General features: G+C 38.9%; 1 protein-coding gene across 1 annotated transcript in view; it reads right to left on the reverse strand.

The window, feature by feature from the left end:
• The window catches only part of LOC136864751 (S-adenosyl-L-methionine-dependent tRNA 4-demethylwyosine synthase TYW1), a 198,886-nt gene that overhangs the window by 29,230 nt on the left and 149,310 nt on the right, over window positions 1–20,346 (reverse strand). The window contains exon 10 of the mRNA XM_067142109.2: window positions 3,963–4,130. Coding sequence (XP_066998210.2) covers window positions 3,963–4,130 — 168 coding nt within the window. The remainder of the gene's footprint in view (window positions 1–3,962; window positions 4,131–20,346) is intronic.

Genomic DNA, 20,346 nt, shown 5'->3' on the forward strand with positions numbered 1-20,346 from the left:
TACACATGGGAGGCTAGGGGTACCAGATCCATAATAGACTATATCTTAACAGACTTTGAATTCAGGAAATCTGTTAGGAATGTACGCGGTTTTTGCGGATTTTTTGATGATACAGACCACTATCTGATCTATAGTGAACTAAGTATTTCTAGGCCTAGGGTAGAGAAAGTGAAATCTGTCTGCAAACGAATAAGGGTAGAAAATCTCCAGGACGAGAAAATTAGACAGAAGTACATGGATATGATTAGTGAGAAGTTTCGAACACTATACAGTAAGCAGGTTCAGGATATAGGAAGTGAATGGGTGGCATACAGGGATGCTGTAGTAGAAACAGCAAGGGAATGCCTAGGAACAACTGTGTGTAAAGATGGGAAAAGGCGAACATCTTGGTGGAATGATGAAGTGAGAGCAGCCTGTAAACGTAAAAAGAAGGCTTATCAGAAATGGCTCCAAACAAGGACCGAGGCAGACAGGGATTGGTACGTAGATGAAAGAAACAGAGCGAAACAAATAGTTGTTGAATCCAAAAAGAAATCATGGGAAGATTTTGGTAATAACCTGGAAAGGCTAGGTCAAGCAGCAGGGAAACCTTTCTGGACAGTAATAAAGAATCTTAGGAAGGGAGGGAAAAAGGAAATGAACAGTGTTTTGAGTAATTCAGGTGAACTCATAATAGATCCCAGGGAATCACTGGAGAGGTGGAGGGAATATTTTGAACATCTTCTCAATGTAAAAGGAAATCATCATGGTGGTGTTGCAAACAGCCAAGCTCATGGGGAGGAGGAAAGTGATGTTGGTGAAATTATGCTTGAGGAAGTGGAAAGGATAGTAAATAAACTCCAGTCATAAGGCAGCAGGAATAGAAGAAATTAGACCTGAAATGATGAAGTATAGTGGGAAGGCAGGGATGAAATGGCTTCATAGAGTAGTAAAATTAGCGTGGAGTGTTGGTAAGGTACCTTCAGATTGGACAAAAGTAGTAATTGCACCTATCTATAAGCAAGGGAACAGGAAGGATTGCAACAACTATCGAGGTATCTCATTGATTAGTATACCAGGCAAAGTACTCACTGGCATCTTGGAAGGGAGGGTGTGATCAGTCGTTGAGAGGAAGTTGGATGAAAACCAGTGTGGTTTCAGACCACAGAGAGGCTGTCAAGATCAGATTTTCAGTATGCGCCAGGTAATTGAAAAATGTTACGAGAGGAATAGGCAGTTGTGTTTTATGTTTCTTAGATCTAGAGAAAGCAAAAGACAGGGTACCGAGGGAAAAGATGTTCGCCATACTGGGGGACTATGAAATTAAAGGTAGATTATTAAAATCAATCAAAGGCATTTATGTTGACAATTGGGCTCCAGCGAGAATTGAAGGTAGAATGAGTTCTTGGTTCCGGGTACTTACAGGAGTTAGACAAGGCTGTAATCTTTCACCTTTGCTGTTCGTAGTTTACGAAATGGCAGGGAGGGATTCACTTAGGTGGAAATGTAGTAAGCAGTTTGGCCTATGCTGACGACTTGGTCGTAATGGCACACTGTGCCGAAAGCCTGCAGTCTAATATTTTGGAAATTGAAAGTAGGTGCAATGAGTATGGTATGAAAATTAGCCTCTCGAAGACTAAATTGATGTCAGTAGGTAAGAAATTCAACAGAATTGAATGTCAGATTGGTGATACAAAGCTAGAACAGGTCGATAACTTCAAGTATTAAGGTTGTGTGTTCTCCCAGGATGGTAATATAGTAAGTGAGATTGAATCAAGGTGTAGTAAAGCTAATGCAGTGAGCTCGCAGTTGCGATCAGCAGTATTCTGTAAGAAGGGAGTCAGCTCCCAGACGAAACTAACTTTACGTCGGTCTGTTTTCAGACCAACTTTGCTTTACAGGAGCGAAAGCTGGGTGGACTCAGGATATCTTATTCATAAGTTAGAAGTAACAGACATGAAAGTAGCAAGAATGATTGTTGGTACAAACAGGTGGGAACAATGGTAGGAGGGTACTTGGAATGAGGAGATAAAGCTAAGTTAGGAATGAACTAGATGGATGAAGCTGTACGCATAAACCGGCTTCGGTGGTGGGGTCATGTGAGGCGAATGAAGGAGGATAGGTTACTTACGAGAATAATGGACTCTGTTATGGAGGGTAAGAGAAGTAGAGGGAGACCAAGACGATGATGGTTAGACTCGGTTTCTAACGATTTAAAGATAAGAGGTATAGAACTAAATGAGGCCACAACACTAGTTGCAAATCGAGGATTGTGGCAACATTTAGTAAATTCTCAGAGGCTTGCAGACTGAACGCTGAAAGGCATAACAGTCTATAATGATAATGTATGTATGTATGTATGTATGTATGTATGTATGTATGTATGTATGTATGTATATAATACCAATATAAATAGTCCATTGTTGGACATTATACATTTTCCAGCGAACTCATTCCTCGTTACCAGCATTTCGCCCCTGTGTGCTAGGTTGGGCTCGTTAGTTGGTACCTAGCACACCTACCAAGACGCATGGCTAGTGTATACCGTGGAGGCCACTGCGTAGGCTATTTGAAGCCACTGGCAGTGCCAATGAACTATGAGAGACTTTGTCTCACCACCAGAAATTGATGCCTGCTTGGCCATCAGATGATATAGATGTTGATTCCCATAGGGAATCTGAAATATTTGTCCCGAATGAGTAAATTTATAATACCAATATAAATGGTCCGTTATTGGACATTATAAATTTTCCAGCTAACTCGTTCCTCGTTGCCAGCATTTCGCCCGTGTGCTAGGTTGGGCTCGTCAGTTGGTACCTAGCACACCTACCAAGACGCATGGCTAGAGCGCCCGCTCCCCCATCTTGGTAGCATGCACACAATGATACTAATCACAGGCAACGCCCAGACCTGTGGTGTTCCTGCTCCTAGGTAACGTATACCCATAGTGTTCCTCACATGGTGGTACTAATCGCAAGTAATGTCGACCCATGGTGTTCCTCACAAAATGGAACTAATTTCAGTCTTATGATTCTTAAGTACATCATCCCTTGGTCGCTCCTTTTAGTCGTCTCATGACAGGCAGGGGATACCGTAGGTGTATTCTTCATCTGCGTCTCTCATCCACAGGGGTACGATATACAGTGTAGCTGCACAAAGTATAAATAACTTTTGTGGTATAAAAAAAAAGAAAAAAAAACTTCACATCTCAACATTTAAAACAGCATTTTGTAGCAGACCGTTTCAGTATCGGCCAAATTAAGAACTGGGGAAAATGAAAGGGAAATGAAAAGTAATATTAATAAACTGATGAATTCACTAGTTTCAAGTTATATAGAAAGAAAGAGGAACAAGAAATGGACACATAACAGGACAAACACAATGGCAGATCAGTCTGGGAAAAGGGAGCAACAGGAAAATGAAACAAGAACATGAAAAAATAAAAGATAAGGACAATCTCCACATCTTTGTACACCAATATCTTCAAATAGATAGGTTCTACCCTCACCAACCCCAATTCAACAACATCCATCTCTTCTCACTAGTTTGTTGCATTTCTGCGCTGTAGGTATGAAAGGCAATACTTGGTGGCTAAACCAATATTTCTTTAATAATATTCCAAAATTAAGAAAACAATTACATACAAATTTTAAACATTTTTAGTACATGGTAATTTTAAGTGACCAACAGTATGGTTACATGACTGGTAGGAATAAACTCCATGCGGCTAGGCGAGGCAGGTAAGTTCAGTTGCGTAACCCCTCAAAGTGAAAGCCTGGTAAGAGCACAGTATTCTAGATGTGGTACAGACCATCTAACCCTGTATGGAGAGGTTATGGATCAGGGAGTGTTTAGTATAGTCTGGTGAAACCTGTTAAAGTGAATATCTTACTTACAGTGGGGAAGTATAATGTGGTCTGAGGTTTCACTGGGATAAATGTTGATGGAAATAAACATCCAAGAGGTGGTTAAACTGTTCTTACCTTCTTATGTGCTATTAAAACACAATTTGAGTGTTCATGCTCTGAAGCTATTTCGTATTCTGGTAACAGGTCCGCCAGCTTCTGTACAAAGGCCACTACGTCACTGTGCCATGGGACATTTTCCATGGTTAAATTACTGGCTTTTGAAGTGCCACAATAAGTGACACCCTGAAAAAAAAAAAGGAGTAACAAATTAAAAGAGAATATACAAACAGTCTCGGATGCTCATGTTATTCATAAATCCACCCACCACCAAAGATTATTGTATTTCTATAAGCTTATCACCAACTTACCCTGTCCAGAGTATATGCATACAATAATGTTACTCTAATATCAACTCCACACAGACATTAACACTATGCGCCCGCTGGTAGTAATATTACTACCACGTGGCGTGCGCCTGAGTGCCGCTGTTAGTAATACTACTACCACGATCTTTGAAATTCAGCCACTCAAAAGCTATTCAAGTTATCGAATTAGTTTTTGCTTTGACGTGTTGCTGTTTTCCTTTGCTATCGTTAGGTGGTGTTGTCGATCGATAGTGATTGGTGGTACAACTTAGGGACGATGTTTCGTAGCCACGTGCGCTCCGGTTAGATAAGCTCAAATTTACGTGCGTGTGTTCTAATGATAGAATATATGACTTCACAGATTTAGAATGAAAGTGTAGTGAGGAAATAGTCGATTTATACTGTATATTAATTGAGATATGGATCCCAGATCTTGTACAAGTAAAGGAAATCCTACGCGTGCATACAGCCCACGGATAAGTGAACAGATTATTACGGAACTTGTGAACGATTCAGATTCTGATCTGTATGAAAGTGATCGTGAAGAAGAACATGAAAATATACAAGTCCCTCAGGGTGCTGAATCATCAGATTCATCACCAGAAGAACCAGTCGCAAAACGACGGAGAGAGGTGAGAAGCACCGGAACACAATGGAAACAAGATATTACTCCTGTGAACAGGCCCATTTTTTCTGGCGCACCAGGACTGAATGCTAATAACCTTGGTATTTCTGCAGAATCTTCACCTCTAGATTTCTTTAGTTTATTTTTTGACTGTAACGTACTGAATGTTATCCGAGTGGAAAGTAACAGATATGCCCTACAGCAAATACGTCTAAAGAAGCAAGCAGAATACCTGCAGTAGGCGCGAAGAAGGAAGGACACGCGCAGCGTACGTGCAAGGTTTGCTACAAGTCCAAACATAACACCGGTCGTGCTGTGAAGAAAATGACAACCATATATTGTCGTAAATATGGCGTAGGTCTTTGCATAGGAGAATGTTTTGAGTGTTTCCATACCAAAGCTAAGTATTGGGAATAACAATGTGTAATTCTGTTATTCAGCGACTAAAAACTATCGAACTTTTCTAGTGAATTAGAAATTAAAGTGCGTGAACAAGGATATTAGAATGGACCAATATTTTAGCCTAAGTTTCTTTCCAATGCTGAAGGTAAGCATTTTTTATTTGCTTTCGTGGGATAGCTCAAACTTTGTACAATATGTATATAAATTTGTTAATTTATAATGCGAAAACTGACAGAACTGTGATTTTTTTTCTGAGAGTCTAAATTACGCCGGCATCGGGTAGGGACGCCTTCTTGAATCGTCCGGGCTCATAGTGTTAATGTTATCAGAGAGTTACTAGGTGAACCCTATTTTTATATTATGACTTATGCCAGAATACATGTGTAGCATAAAACAAAACAGTTTCTTACCCTCTAGTTCGTTCCATTATACATTTTTCTTGAACAAGCAACATTTATTATTACGTTACCGTGGTTGGTGGATCAGCAGAGGTGAAAGAAGGCGCCGGGGTGAATGGGTCTAACTACCAAATCAAAGTTAATTTAAAACTGTAACAAGGTTATATTTTTTTCTCTCTTAAAAAAAAAAAACAAAAACAAACAAGTAACAAGGTAACAGATACCAGTAGCAAAAAACAAGCCTAGGAAAGACAAGATTGGTGGTATAAACAGAACCTGGGCTTCAAGCCCTCACTTTACACTTCCTGAGCTACACGCTTAACCTAATAACCTTACTTAAGGGCAGAAATCCCCTAATGCCTGGAGCACATGCTCCCAAAATGTCAATGTCAAGCCTCCCAGAGGCACTTTTACAACACTTGAAAAGAGCTGACACGCTCTCAGTTTTTCAAGCCTATTAAAGGCAATACCAGACTTTACAATTAATTGCCATCAAGGCACAACTTACAAAAATGACACGGGGGTATCTTGTACCCAACCTACTGGGCCTTTTTTTTTTGCTAGGGGCTTTACGTCGCACCGACACAGATAGGTCTTATGGCGACGATGGGATAGGAACGGCCTAGGAGTTGGAAGGAAGCGGCCGTGGCCTTAATTAAGGTACAGCCCCAGCATTTGCCTGGTGTGAAAATGGGAAACCACGGAAAACCATCTTCAGGGCTGCCGATAGTGGGATTCGAACCTACTATCTCCCGGATGCAAGCTCACAGCCGAGCACCTCTATGCGCACGGCCAACTCGCCCGGTCTACTGGGCCTTAGCGGAAAAAGAACAGGTTAAGTAAATGGCCCGAAATACCAAAATGAATGGAGGCGTGTACTTGCACTCCTAAATACTCATTCTAAAACCTAAAAGGCACTAGGCCAATGAAACAGGGGCTATTCCCAAACTATGGAGGTGACTCGGATAAGAATAATTTAAGACATTACGGAAAAGGAGAAGACCAGTTACAAACGTAGTCACCTCAAACCAATGTGAAGGGGAGCTCGAGAGGGTACAGCACTCTCTATCCCCGATTTACAGTTAAAGATATTTACATAAGCCGGCAGAAAATTGAATTACAGAAAAGTAGGTTACATCGTTGAAGTTTCGGACCTATCCCTCAGGTTAAACTGCGGAGCTATCAAGAAATAAATATGTTAAACGGCCATTACCTTTCTGAAGACCTGCTGCCTGATGAAAGAGGCACCTCCCGCCTCCTGCTTCACATACACACAGTTAGATGTTGATCAAGTGGCCAAGAGACGTGAAAATCCGCGGTTTATAAACCCTCGGGGAAAGTTCGAGACCTTTCGTGAATAATTAAAACACACCCTCTCAATTTTAATGGTTACTTTAAAGTTACACATTAAATCGGAGAAGAAACCTGTGATAGGCTGAAAATTAATTACAGAAATTAGGGATTGGCTGAATTCAAAACTGGCGGAAAGAAAAGATAAATATTGCCAACCCAAAGATGAATGAACAAAATTTAGTAAAGAAAAAACTTATGAATACAAAATTTCTTCAAAAAAGTTCTTTCACTTCGAACCAGGGTGCATGATCATAGTTTTTGTAGTGACATCTATGACAGAATGTCCACACTTCTTGATCAATGGAAAACAAAACAAGTTGAAATTCACACAGTACTGGCAACTTCATAATCACAAAATTATGGTAGTGACATCTTCTGAGGAAAAGTTTAAGTAGGTCTAGTTCCAAGTTCAGTGTTTCTCCTGTAGAGGAGGTTTTAATTGGCGCAAGATTTAAATATGCGGCGTAGAGGTGTACCTCCCGGTACAATTACTGTATTATTATTATTATTATTATTATTATTATTATTATTATTCGTCATGAAGATTACGCAGACAACACCGACCTTGACAATAGCAGTTAGATGAGAGATTTAATGCATTGGAGGCAAGATTGCCACGTGCTTTAATTACAATACTGTAATAAAATTACTGAATACAGTATTCAGTTTAATAGTAACAAAAAAAAAATGTTTCATTATTTCAGATCACTTTTCGCTTTGTTGCACAAAGCAATCAATCTACACCAGCTGATGTATTGCTGATTAAATGGTGGCACGAAATAGCTGAACGACAGTGCTGCTCCAAGAAAATTCAAAAGAAAATCACTGATTTTATACGATCAGTGACATAATGTGAACGTTTTGATGTTAATATACAGTATAAACCTTTGCTTAACACAGTATATGCATTTTTATTTTGACATTTAACTTCCAAAAATATTTACCATGTGCCATCCGAAAAGACACATCAACCGAAGTGGCTCCGCCCCCTTTATTTAGGATAAACAGGGTTATACTGTAATAATAATAATAATAATAATAATAATAATAATAATAATAGAATCTGACAGAATACTCTTATATAACCAATATTACCTTTGATTACATAAAAAACAGAAAACAATTGAGTGCATATTACAACAAATATTTTACCAATTATTGTCTACTTTCATTAGCTTATCCTAGGTGTTTCTGGGGGTTGCCAGAGCCAGCCAGGCTCATTTTGGGTTTGGCTTGGGGTTTGTGGCTAAAAGCCCTTCCTGATGCCACTGATGCCACAATAATTTCGGGATGAAAATCTCGACCCAAGATTGACCGGAATTCGAACCTCAGCTTTCCAGAAAGAAGCCAGCAGCTGAGTCAATCACGCATCCTTACCAATAATAATAATAATAATAATAATAATAATAATAATAATAATAATAATAATAATAATAATAATAGCAACATATTCTGCATAAAGTGGAATGTTACAACAATTCTGACCAATTTGTTTTATTATTATTTAATAATAATATATGCTGACAAAATACTCACCTATGTGGACATAAACTCAGTTTTTAAAAAGTGAAAAAATAATTATAAAAAATAATTTTAGATCATTCAACATTACGTAACATCCTGTTATGCCATATCACATCCAGTCACATTACATGACGCCACACCACGTCATGATGTGTGAAAAAATATTACTCAAACTTATCACCACAAAGTTAAGTCATCATCCGTCGTCTTCTTTGGTGCCACCTGTAGTTTTTGTTGACCAGGATAGTCTTCCTTGCAAGAAAGGACAGTGCTCATCAAGAATGTAGTGGATCACCTTCTGAAGATCTTGAGTTTTTCCTGTTTTATGGGAACTTCTCCCATTGGGTATAACTTAGATTCAGGGGAGAACAACACTGTTGGCTTTTTAAGTTTGAAAGTAGATTTCACAATGCTGTCAATGTAAGCAATGATTCAACGTACTCGATAGCTGTACTTCTGTAAATGAAGTGTCTGTGTGTGCTTATTTTGAAAGATACTGTCTTGTGGTAGTTTCACAAAATACTGTGGCCACCAAGTTTTGGAAGTCCAGAAATGAATCGCACTCTACAATGTTCACTTGGAAAGTAGACTGCATTTTTTTTGGCACTTGAGTTTTATTATTCAGGTGAATAGACACGGTCATGTCGCTGGACTTGCCTATAATGTGAAAGTTCATTAATTTCTTGGAATATTTCATAAAAGTTTTACGCACGCCTCTGGTGGAATATGAGCTCTGCAGAAGCTACAAGTTTTGCGTTGTCATTCAGTGAATTAGACATAATTTTAGTTTTCAAGTCTTTGCAAGTACCACATACATCGATTTGCGGTCTAACAAATCTATAACCAAAGTTTCTCTTCGAAGTAATCCAAGTAAATCTCGTACTTTACCTTATTCTCCATATCTGGAAATTTCCGGATGAAAAGCTTGTTCATTTTTGCTACGTTAAGTTGAGAATCGAGGTAGGCAACAGCTGTAGAAGAGTAGCGGGTTGTATGGAAATGAATCTACATGTTCACTTATTTTTCTGGACTACAGAGGCTGGAATAGCATTAACACGGTTTTCAGGTTTACCTCTCATAAATGGAAGTCTTACCAGCGGCCAAATGACTTGTCAGCCTAATGACAACTTTGTGTGATATTGTGTGGTGGCTGATGTAAGCCTACCAGCACACTTAAAACTCCACTTGCTCCTTTCAACGGAAAATATGTGAAAGAGGACTCACGTTGCTTTGAGTGTTCATTCAATGGCTTATGTCTCGCAACATCAAACCTCTCAATCAGGCTCATCAAGAACGTGTCCTGCTTGTTTTTAGGCCAGCCACCGTATAGATTTATAATATTTTCTTTTTCCTCATTACAAAAGCTAGCCATATATTTTTTCTTGCACTTACTGTTTGGACCAGTAATTTTGGCTCGGACAAACACTCCTGCAGAAGTTACAAACTCCTCACCTCGGCGTATTGCTAATTTTTCCTTCTCCCAGACACGTTCCTCTTTATTATCTTCCCCCTTTTATATCTTGATTCACCACCACTGTCACTGTTTTCACTATCTGATTGTGACATCACTGAAGTCAGACAAAACTTAAATAACTTGATGAATTTAATGATCATGATCACAACATACTTTTTATTGTTAATATCATACATAACCTGTAAAATGTTGTCCAACATGTGAGTGAGCACTAGCACTGCAGCGATCATCATTTGACTTAAACTGCAACTTGAACTCAGAAGGCTCTACAGCCTGAGCTACCCAGCCCGGCAGTAGAATTCTACATAAGGTTCATCATCTTCATTAATGATACTTCATTCTACTACAGTTTTAAAATCCCACAGGGAAAAATAAACACAAACATGCGACATATTATTCATGACATCTTTCTGCGCTTCTCCATGAGTGCGGCCTCGCAATGAGTGTCAGGTTAGCTTGGAGTAGTGAGGCTTTATGCGAACTGATCCCAGTGTTCAGAATCAACGAGTTGACACACTTGATTCCAGGCTTCAGCTGCGCTAATCTCTAGTCTCTACAATACGATGAACCATCATGAAAATATTCCTGCTCTAAATACTAGATTTTATTTTTTCTGAGTGTCAGGTATAACCGACTGGGGACACATCTCCCTTGCTGGCTTCAATGGCTAACGATGTATAAAAAAAAAACCGCATAAAATGAAGATCAAAAAGTTTTGTGCACTCATAAGGTGGGGGATGGTTTGGTTGCTGTGGTAGCTGCCAGTAGCTCCAGTGGTGTACATTACTGTTACATCATGAATACAAGACAACCCTTCATTTTTCACACAAAATCCTGAGGAAAATGTCATCTTGGATTCAGAGAAATATGGTAACATTGATTGGCTACACAGAAAACTCAATGCTTCTTGTTTCAGTGCAGCTCTCCAATTAACAATCCAAATCACTCAGTTTATATTTCTTCCTTTTTCCATGAAATGATCAGAGACTCATTTCACACACTTGTCTCTGGCACTACCATAATAAAGGCTTTTCAAGATGACTAGGCAGTGTTCACAAAGCCACAAAAATGTAGCAGCCTCCATCATATTTTTGAAACAATATAGAACACATCTCTGAAATGAAATTAAATAATTATTTTGAAATAAAATATCTGAAGAGGAAAATCTTTTATAAAGCAATAGAAATCTAGGAGCTCTATGATTTGATGGGTTTCATTTTACAGGCAAATATAGCTATATAAATTAAAATACTGTACTGTGTAACATAAGACGTTTCATTATCACATTCTCTCTGAACATTTAAAAACTGGACCTGACAATATACTTCTCACACAGCATACAGAAAATAACACAGCATGACTAGCTGTATAATAATCCCTTTATTCCCATTTGGATCTCTTCCATTGTCTTATTTCCACCATTAGGTAACAATCCAAGAATTGTCAAAACAGTTCGTCATATTTTCACAGGTAATGAAGTTTTTGAAACATATCAATTAAATTAGCAAGGGTGTTCACATTCAGATTCAAAAGCACTAATTCTGAATACGACTAGAATATTCAGTCTGGCCACATGCAGAATATTTCCTCTTAACCCACGGATTTTAAAGAGAAATGGGATATTTTGTTCAAGAAGGCAATCTCACAAATTTATACGATAAGTGAGGATTACACTCACCGTTATGTACAGGCAGACTGTCCTACATACAGGTAGAATCCTAATAATACCGTATTTACTTATGTATTAGACCCCCCCCCCCCTGGCTTTTTGAGACTGAGAAAATGAAAAGAAAAAAAAAAATCTTGCATGCAAGATCCCCCTACGTAATTCGTCAGAGAAGAACAACGATTCCGCTTCGAAGCGGGTACAAGTCTTATTGCAGCTCTGACAACATCGCACAAATTTGTGAATAGTATCGTCCGTACGACCCGCGCGATGAAAACACGTGTCGAAGTCATGCGGTACATCTATGTTTCGTAGTTAAGAAATGTCCGCCTCTGTAGTGTAGGCCTACTGCAGCTCTGATGACGTCGCACAAATAGGGGAATAGTTTCGTGTCCAACCCACGCATTGCAGGCATGCACCAGTCAGGCTATATGTCTGTGTTTCGTAGTTAAGAATGTCCGCCAGCGTAATGGTTAGCACAATTAGGTGCCATTCTCTGGAGTCTGGGTTAGATTCCCGGTACCGTACTGCCAGAGATTTATGAATGGCAGGAGAGTTGATTTGCCGTAAAAATGGTAAACGTAACTCCCCTCCAATGGGGGCGTGTCTAAAAAGAGCTGCACCACCTCGGGATTAGGAAAGGAGTTTACTTTAGTTGACAAATATTCAGGGTTGTTGCTATTAAGGCGACACTCCGGAGATAAAAATATATTTTTATCTAATGCATGGATTTTCACACAACTTTGTGGGAATCTCACCTACATAAAAGTAGAGATATCAAAAACATTTCATTCATATACAATTAATAGTTATTCCAAAAAAAAAAAAAATTGTATTTTTTTTGGAAATTTTTAATTCCATTTTTTTTCATGAAATTTAATAAACATGTTAATGTAATTTTTAATTAGGTAGACAATACTTCTTTTAAAAGCACTACGTATCGATTTTTCAGTACATACTGTATAATCCTGAATACCACCTGCCACCGAATAAGACCCGCACCCTAAATTTGAGACGGCAAAATATGGAAAAAAATAAATAAAACTTACATACCTATTTAATTTTCTTCAAATATACCACAAATATAAATTCATACAGCTTACAATTAATAAAATCATCACAAAAATCGTAAATAAAATCGGTCCAGTACTCAGATCATTCACAATTCACCGTCGTCATTCGAAGTTTCACCATAGAAACTTTAGTCGCTGGCATCTTTCCACAAATAGTAGTCCTCACTACCGTCCACTGAATTTGAAATTCCACATTTCTTAAAGCTTTTGGACACTAGATCATTAGAAATGCGCGCCCATGCGGTCTTGATCCAGCTGCATATTAGTCCCACTTCAGGCCTCTTCACTCGTCTGGTTGGTGTTTACGCGTGATCATCAGATGATGTAGATGTTGATTCCCATAGGGAACCTGAAATATTTGTCCCGAATGAGTAAATTTATAATACCAACATAACTGGTCCATTATTGCACATTATAAATTTTCCAGCTAACTCATTCCTGGTTGTTAGAGTTTTGCCCCGGTGTGCAAAGTTGGGCTCATCAGTTGGTAAATACCCAATGTCCAATAATGGGCCATTTATACTGGTATTATATTGATCACCATCAGACATCCATTCGGTGTACAACTGTTTCATTGCAGTTTTGAAAGGCCGGTTCACGCACACATCCAACGGCTGTAGAATAGAAGTGAGTCCTCCGGGAATTATCGCAAATCGGTTTTTCCTTTCCTCATCATATCTTATACAGCGTCAGTTGTATGTCCTCGGTAACTGTCCAACACAAGCACGTTTCGCTTTTGTAACAAAGCCGCCAGGTGACGTTGCCAAACGCACTTCACCCAGTCCTCAACTAACGCATTGTCCATCCAGCCGGACTCGTGTTCTAAAAATAACACCAGACGGCAAGTTTCCTTTCAGAAGCGTTTTCCTTTTCAGAATCACATATGGAGGGAGTTTGGTTCCATCTGCTAATACGCACATTACCGTGCATCGTTGCTTTTCGTTACCACTTGTTCTGATGGTTTCACTTTCAGAACCCTTCATATCCACAGTATTTTCCAATGGCATTTCAAAATAGACAGGTGTCTGGTCAGCATTTCCAATTTGCGACAGCAAATAAGAATTTTGCTTCCTCAAATGAATAATGTGACGCTGAAAGGCCGTTAATTGTTCTTCATACGCCCAAGTGAGATGATGTGAAATAGATGTACATCTCCGAATGCACAATCCCTTTCTCCGATAAAAGTTTTGGATCCATCCGCGGCTTGCAGTAAAACCCTGTCTTGAGTTCTTTTGAGATCTCTAGTGCTTTCAATTGGCACATTCCACTAGAAACACCATATCCTAACACAGGTTTTTCTATCACAAATTTGTGGAGCCGTTCTTCAATTTCCAGAAACACTGCACTCCACCCGCGGAACGCTCTGCGATTGCCGTTACTTTTTAGAAGTTATTCTTTCTTCTTCCGCCAATCACGAATAAACGATTCATCAATATCGTACTTTCTGCCAACGGCACGATTTCCGTATACAGTAGAACCTCCTTAATTCGAAATAGGTTCATTCAAAATCCCGCCTAATTCGAAGAAGCTCTCGTTCCGAGAAACATGAGATACGGTTTTGCATGTTATTTAAATGGTTTAATTTGAAATATGAATAAGTCGTAATTCGAAGCACAATGTTGGCCCGATTACCGAAATTCAGACTTTTAATTTGAAACTGCCTTTACATTTTAAAACAATAGTATGTTACGGAGTAATTTATATTCAAAATTTATCAGTGTCATGATGGAACCCGTCTTCCGGAACGTGCAGGGTTGCGTGTAGGGGTGTCTTTCTGCACTTTCACACACTTCGGTGTGTCTACAGTGTGTTTCATAATTGCTAAGTTCGAGTGAAATCGGAATTATTTTGCATACAACGTTTTAAGGAACGCCGTAATATCACGCAGCAGGCAATGTGTGGAGAAACAGAATCCGCGAACAGTGGCGATACCGACAGTTGACGAAAAAGCATGGCTCATATTATCAATTCATAGGCACCGAACAATATTGTCATTGCCGATGAAACTGCATTGCTTTCTTTTAATGCCGAGCCCAAACGGTCTTATGGTTTTAAAGGAGAAAGTGCCAGCCGGAAAATCGTTACAAGGGTGTGGGTCATTGTATTGTGTTGCAAAGCACACGGAAGCGAGAGAATTCCTCCCCTCGTCATACGAAAGTTTGATAAGCCAAGATGTTTTAAGGGCGTTGGGCACTTTCCGTCTAAATACAACGCATCAAAAAATGCAAACGGTGCAGTAATCCAAAAAATAATGCATTTGCACAGGGGAACCAACATAGTTTATCCCAGTCTTTGAATCGTGTGATTATTTTTCTTTCATTGTGTGAGGTTATGTTTGTCAGCGATTTATCCAAGTGCATTATTTGAATGTTGTAAATGCCCCTTGTTGGATACATTTCGGAAATAGTTTTTCCATGGCATTTGAAAGGTTTAAACTGTGAATCAAGGTGATTGCATGCATTAATGGGTCTTAAAATACTTTGTGATGCGGCAAATGTTTACATTTCTGAAGTACAAGAGAAGTGCAGAAGGAAGCGAGAGATTTTCTCCCTTCGTCATACGAAAGTTTATAGCCAAGGTGTTTTAAGGGCATCTGGTACTTTCTGTGCAAGTACAGGGCACCTAAAATGCATACAGTACAGTAATCCAATGAATAAAGCACTTGCACATGGGAGTCAGCATAGATTTCTCCTCGTCTTTGAATCTTGGTTTTTTTTTCTTTCTTTCTTTCATTGCAAGAGGTTATGTTTGTCAGTGAGTTTACCAAGTGCATTATTTGAATACTCCAAATGCACTTTCTTGGATGCATTTTGGAAATAGTTTTTTTTTTTTTTCATGGTATTTGGAAGGTTTAAACTGTGAATCAAGGTTAACTGCATGCAGTAGCAGGCCTTAGAATATTTTGTAATGCAGCAAGGGTTGATACTTCTGAATTACGAATTGGCGGTTAATTCGAAATCACGTAATTCGAAGTCCAATTTTTGAGTCCCAACGATTTTGAATTAACGAGGTTTTACTGTATTTCAGCTTCGCTTACAACTTTAAGTTTCTCACACACAGTAAATGACCACAGACGCCATTTTGAATCCATTGCTTAATATCGAGACAGCACTTTCACAGGACAGATACGGAACTCGAATGTGAGCGAGGTAGACTTCCGTAACCAACAGGCTAGACTCTCACAAAGTATGATAACCCGCGAGATCTGCTATTCGCGCACCCAGCATGCCAGCAACACTTGTGAAACAAATGACGATCGAGCATCCGCAGCAGCAGCTTTCATATTTACCCATAATCTTCGATTTACCGTATTTCATTACCTTACATTTCGCATTTACATGCCACTGTAACCGTATTGAGGAAAAATCGTTCTCGTTTTCTAGAATGCAACTAAGACAGAATAAGACCTGAATGCCCGTTTGCATGTGGTATATTGAGTATGGCAACTGTATTCAAATCTATTTCAATACTCCATGTAAACGTAGTAAATATTTACAAGAATGAACGGCTTGAATACGACCCGCACCCAAGATTTAGAACCAATATTTTGGGGGGAAAATTCGGGTGGTATTCAGGATAATACGGTAATTTATATAAGAAAATATATCGTACTGAAGTTTGTGTAATTTTTGTGTTCTAAAATTTTAGACTTAATCTCTACTACTTGAAAAATTTCTGCAGTCAAAAATTCTATATGCAGTTTCTTAATATAGCTGTGATACGTATCCTATACAAATTTTGTTACAATTGGCTGAATATTATGGGAGAAAAACGTGATTTAAATGTAAAAATTACAATTGGCAGGAAAATTAAAGCAAAGTTCAAGTGACTTTCTTCCTGATTCATTACCTAACAGTCACCAGAACCATATGTTTTTCCTTCCCTTCTTTTCTTAACAGCTCCTGTACGAATACTGGTAACTCTGGAAGCTTGTCTCTTCTTCTTCTTCTTCTTCTTCTTCTCGTTCTTCAAAGAATGGGAAACGATTCACCTGCATTTTGTTTTTCGCAATGCAACTTTTCCTGAGTCGAAGTTATGGAGATTGTAGTAACTGTCATGTCATGACTGTTGGCTATTAGTGCTGGACTTGCATGGCTTGAAGTTGATAAGACACTTTCCTGATGAGAACAATCAGATTCCGATAACATTTCATGACCTTTTGTCCCTGATTTCTTCAATGGAGACTCCTGTTCGGTAATAGCTGATCCCCATCTCTATCCTATCAAAAGTTCAGCAATTCGTTCCTTAGCTAAGGCTGATTTATGTTTACGCATATTGTTTACAAGCTATAAATTATTACAGCACACTGCCTTTCAATAATAACAGTATATTGATACGCAACTACAAGACGTTAGTTGCGTGCGTACTTCAAAAAAGCAACAGACTGGCTACCACAGAACATGCAAAAAAAAAAAAAAAAAAAAAAAAAAAAAAAAAAAAAAAAAAAAAAAAACATACAAGAATAACAAAACTTATAGTTGTTGGCACTACTGTAGTATCATCAGGAATACCAATACAAGCATAAAATGTTGCTCAATGACAGTTGAGTACTGAAATATTAGGCCATAATAGGCTTTACAAATTTATTCAGAAATATGGTAGATCTTACAGCTCGAGTCTGTACAAATATATCGGGAGAAGCCCCCCTCCCCGGTTGTTGGCCCATCCCATGGATGCGTAATTGCAAAGAACAGGCATATTTAATTGAATGGAAACATGACAGTGACATCATTACCTAACAAAGCAGTTCAGCAGATGCCACACCCATTTCTGCTGTGTGCAGACTTGCAAACAAAGCGTTATTAAAGTGATAAATTGTTTGAATTCAAGAAAATTACTTTGTGACAAGAAAGAAGAAACTAAATCCTTTCAATTTCAGTCATTAAAAAACTGCCAAAATGACCTAAATATCGATTTTTATCTCCGGGTTGTCGCCTTAATATAGCAGGCGAGATCATTAAAAAAGTGATAGTTTAATATCTCGTAACCCGGGCCAATATGGGTATTTTTTGGAGGGAAGAGGGTTTAAAACATGATTAAAACCACCCAATCATAATGATTATTTTACTCGCCAACTTACCTATGTGTTGTTTGAGTCATCAGTCCATAGACTGGTTTGATGCAGCTTCCATGCCACCCTATCCTGTGCTTACCTTTTCATCTATACGTAACTACTGCATCCTACATCTGCTCTAATCTGCTTGTCATATTCAAACCTTGGTCTACCCCTACTGTTCTTACCACCTACACTTCCTTCAAAAACCAACTGCACAAGTCCTGGGTGTCTTAAGATGTATCCTATCATTCTATCTCTTCTTTTTGTCAAATTTAGCCAAATTGATCTAATCTCACCAATTCGATTCAGTATCCCTTCATTCCTGATTCGACTTATCCATCGCACTCAGCATTCTTCTGTAACACCACATTTCAAAAGCTTCTATTCTCTTTCTTTCTGAGCTAGTTATCGTCCATGTTTCACTTCCATACAATGCCACGCTCCACACGAAAGTCTTCAATTATCTTCCTAATTCCGATATCAATGTTTGAAGTGAGCAAATTTCTTTTCTTAAGAAAGCTCTTCCTTGCTTGTGCTAGCATGCACCTTATGTCCTCCTTACTTCTACCATCGTTAGTTATTTTACTACCCAAGTAACAATATTCATCTACTTCCTTTAAGACTTCATTTCCTAATCTAATATTTCCTGCATCACCTGCCTTCGTTCAACTGCACACCATTACTTTTGTTTTGGACTTATTTATTTTCATCTTGTACTCCTTACCCAAGACCTCGTCCATACCATTCAGCAGCTTCCCGAGGTCCTCTGCAGTCTCAGCTAAAATAACAATATCATCGGCAAATCTCAAGGTTTTGATTTCCTCTCCTTGAATTGTGATTCCCTTTCCAAATTCCTCTTTGATTTTCTTTACTGCCTGTTCTATGTAAATATTGAAGAGGAGGGGGACAAACTGCAGCCTTGCCTCACTCCTTTCTGGATTGCTGCTTCTTTTTCAAAGCCCTCGATTCTTATCACTGCAGACCGATTTTTATACAGATTGTAGATAATTCTTCGTTCTTGGTATCTGATCCCAATCACCTTCAGAATCGTAAATAGCTTGGTCCAATCAACATTATCGAATGCCTTTTCTAGACCTACAAATGCCATGTACGTGGGCTTGTCCTTCTTGATTCGATCCTCTAAGATCAGACGTAAAGTCAGGATTGCTTCACGTGTTCCTACATTTCTTCTGAAGCCAAATTGATCTTCTCCCAACTCAGCTTCAACTTGTTTTTCCATTCTTCTGTAAATAATACGTGTTAAAATTTTGCAGGCATGAGATACTAAACTAATGGTGCGGTAGTTTTCACACCTGTCAGCACCGGCTTTCTTGGGAATAGGTATAACAACATTCTGCCGAAAATCGGATGGGACTTCTCCTGTCTCATACATCTTACACACTAAATGGAATAACCTTGCCATGCTGCTTTCTCCTAAGGCAGTCAGTAATTCAGAAGGAATGTCATCAATCCCAGGTGCCTTGTTCCTATTTAGGTCTCTCACAGCTCTGTCAAACTCTGACCTCAAAATTGGGTCTCCCATTTCATCAGCATCAACAGCCTCTTCTTGTTCCAGAACCAAATTATCTACATCTTTACCTTGATACAACTTTTGGATATGTTCTTGCCATCTTTCTGCTTTGTCGTCTTTCCCTAGAAGTGGCTTTCCATCTGAGCTCTTAATATTCATATACCTAGATTTCCTTTCTCCAAATGTTTCCTTGATTTTCCTGAATGCAGCATCTACCTTTCCCAGGACCATACAACCTTCGATATCCTTGCACTTCTCCTTCAGCCATTCTTCCTTAGCTACATTGCACTTTCTATCCACTTGATTCTTTAATCGCCTGTATTCTTTTCTGCCCTCTTAATTTCTAGCTTTCTTGTGTTTTCGTCGTTCATCAATCAGGTCTAGTATCTCCTGAGTTATCCACTGATTCTTAGTTGATCTTTTCTTCCTTCCTAACATCTCTTCAGCAGCCCTACTGACTTCATTTTTCGTGACTATCCACTCTTCCTCTATTGTGTTTCCTTCAGCCTTTTCATTTAGCCCTTGTGCAACATGTTCCTTGAAACAATCCCTCACACTCTTTTCTTTCAACTTGTCTAGATCCCATCTTTTGGCATTCTTTCTTTTCTTCAATTTCTTCAACTTCAGATGGCATTTCATGACCAACAAGTTGTGGTCCGAGTCCACGTCTGCTCCTGGGAAAGTTTTGCAATCCAACACCTGGTTTCTGAATCTCTGCCTAATCATAATGAAGTCTATTTGATATCTTCCACTGTCTCCAGGTCTCGTCCATGTATACAGCCGTCGTTTGTGGTGTTTGAACCAAGTATTGGCAAGGACTAAATTATGATCAGTACAGAATTCAACCAGCCGAGTTCCTCTTTCGTTCCTTTGTCCCAATCCGAATTCTCCTACTGTATTACCTCCTCCTCCTTGGCCTACCACTGCATTCCAGTCTTCCATCACAATTAGATTCTCGTCACCTTTTACATATTGTATTAAATCTTCTATCT

The sequence above is a fragment of the Anabrus simplex genome, chromosome 2 (genome assembly GCF_040414725.1).
Source record: "Anabrus simplex isolate iqAnaSimp1 chromosome 2, ASM4041472v1, whole genome shotgun sequence".
Classification (NCBI taxonomy): domain Eukaryota; kingdom Metazoa; phylum Arthropoda; class Insecta; order Orthoptera; family Tettigoniidae; genus Anabrus; species Anabrus simplex.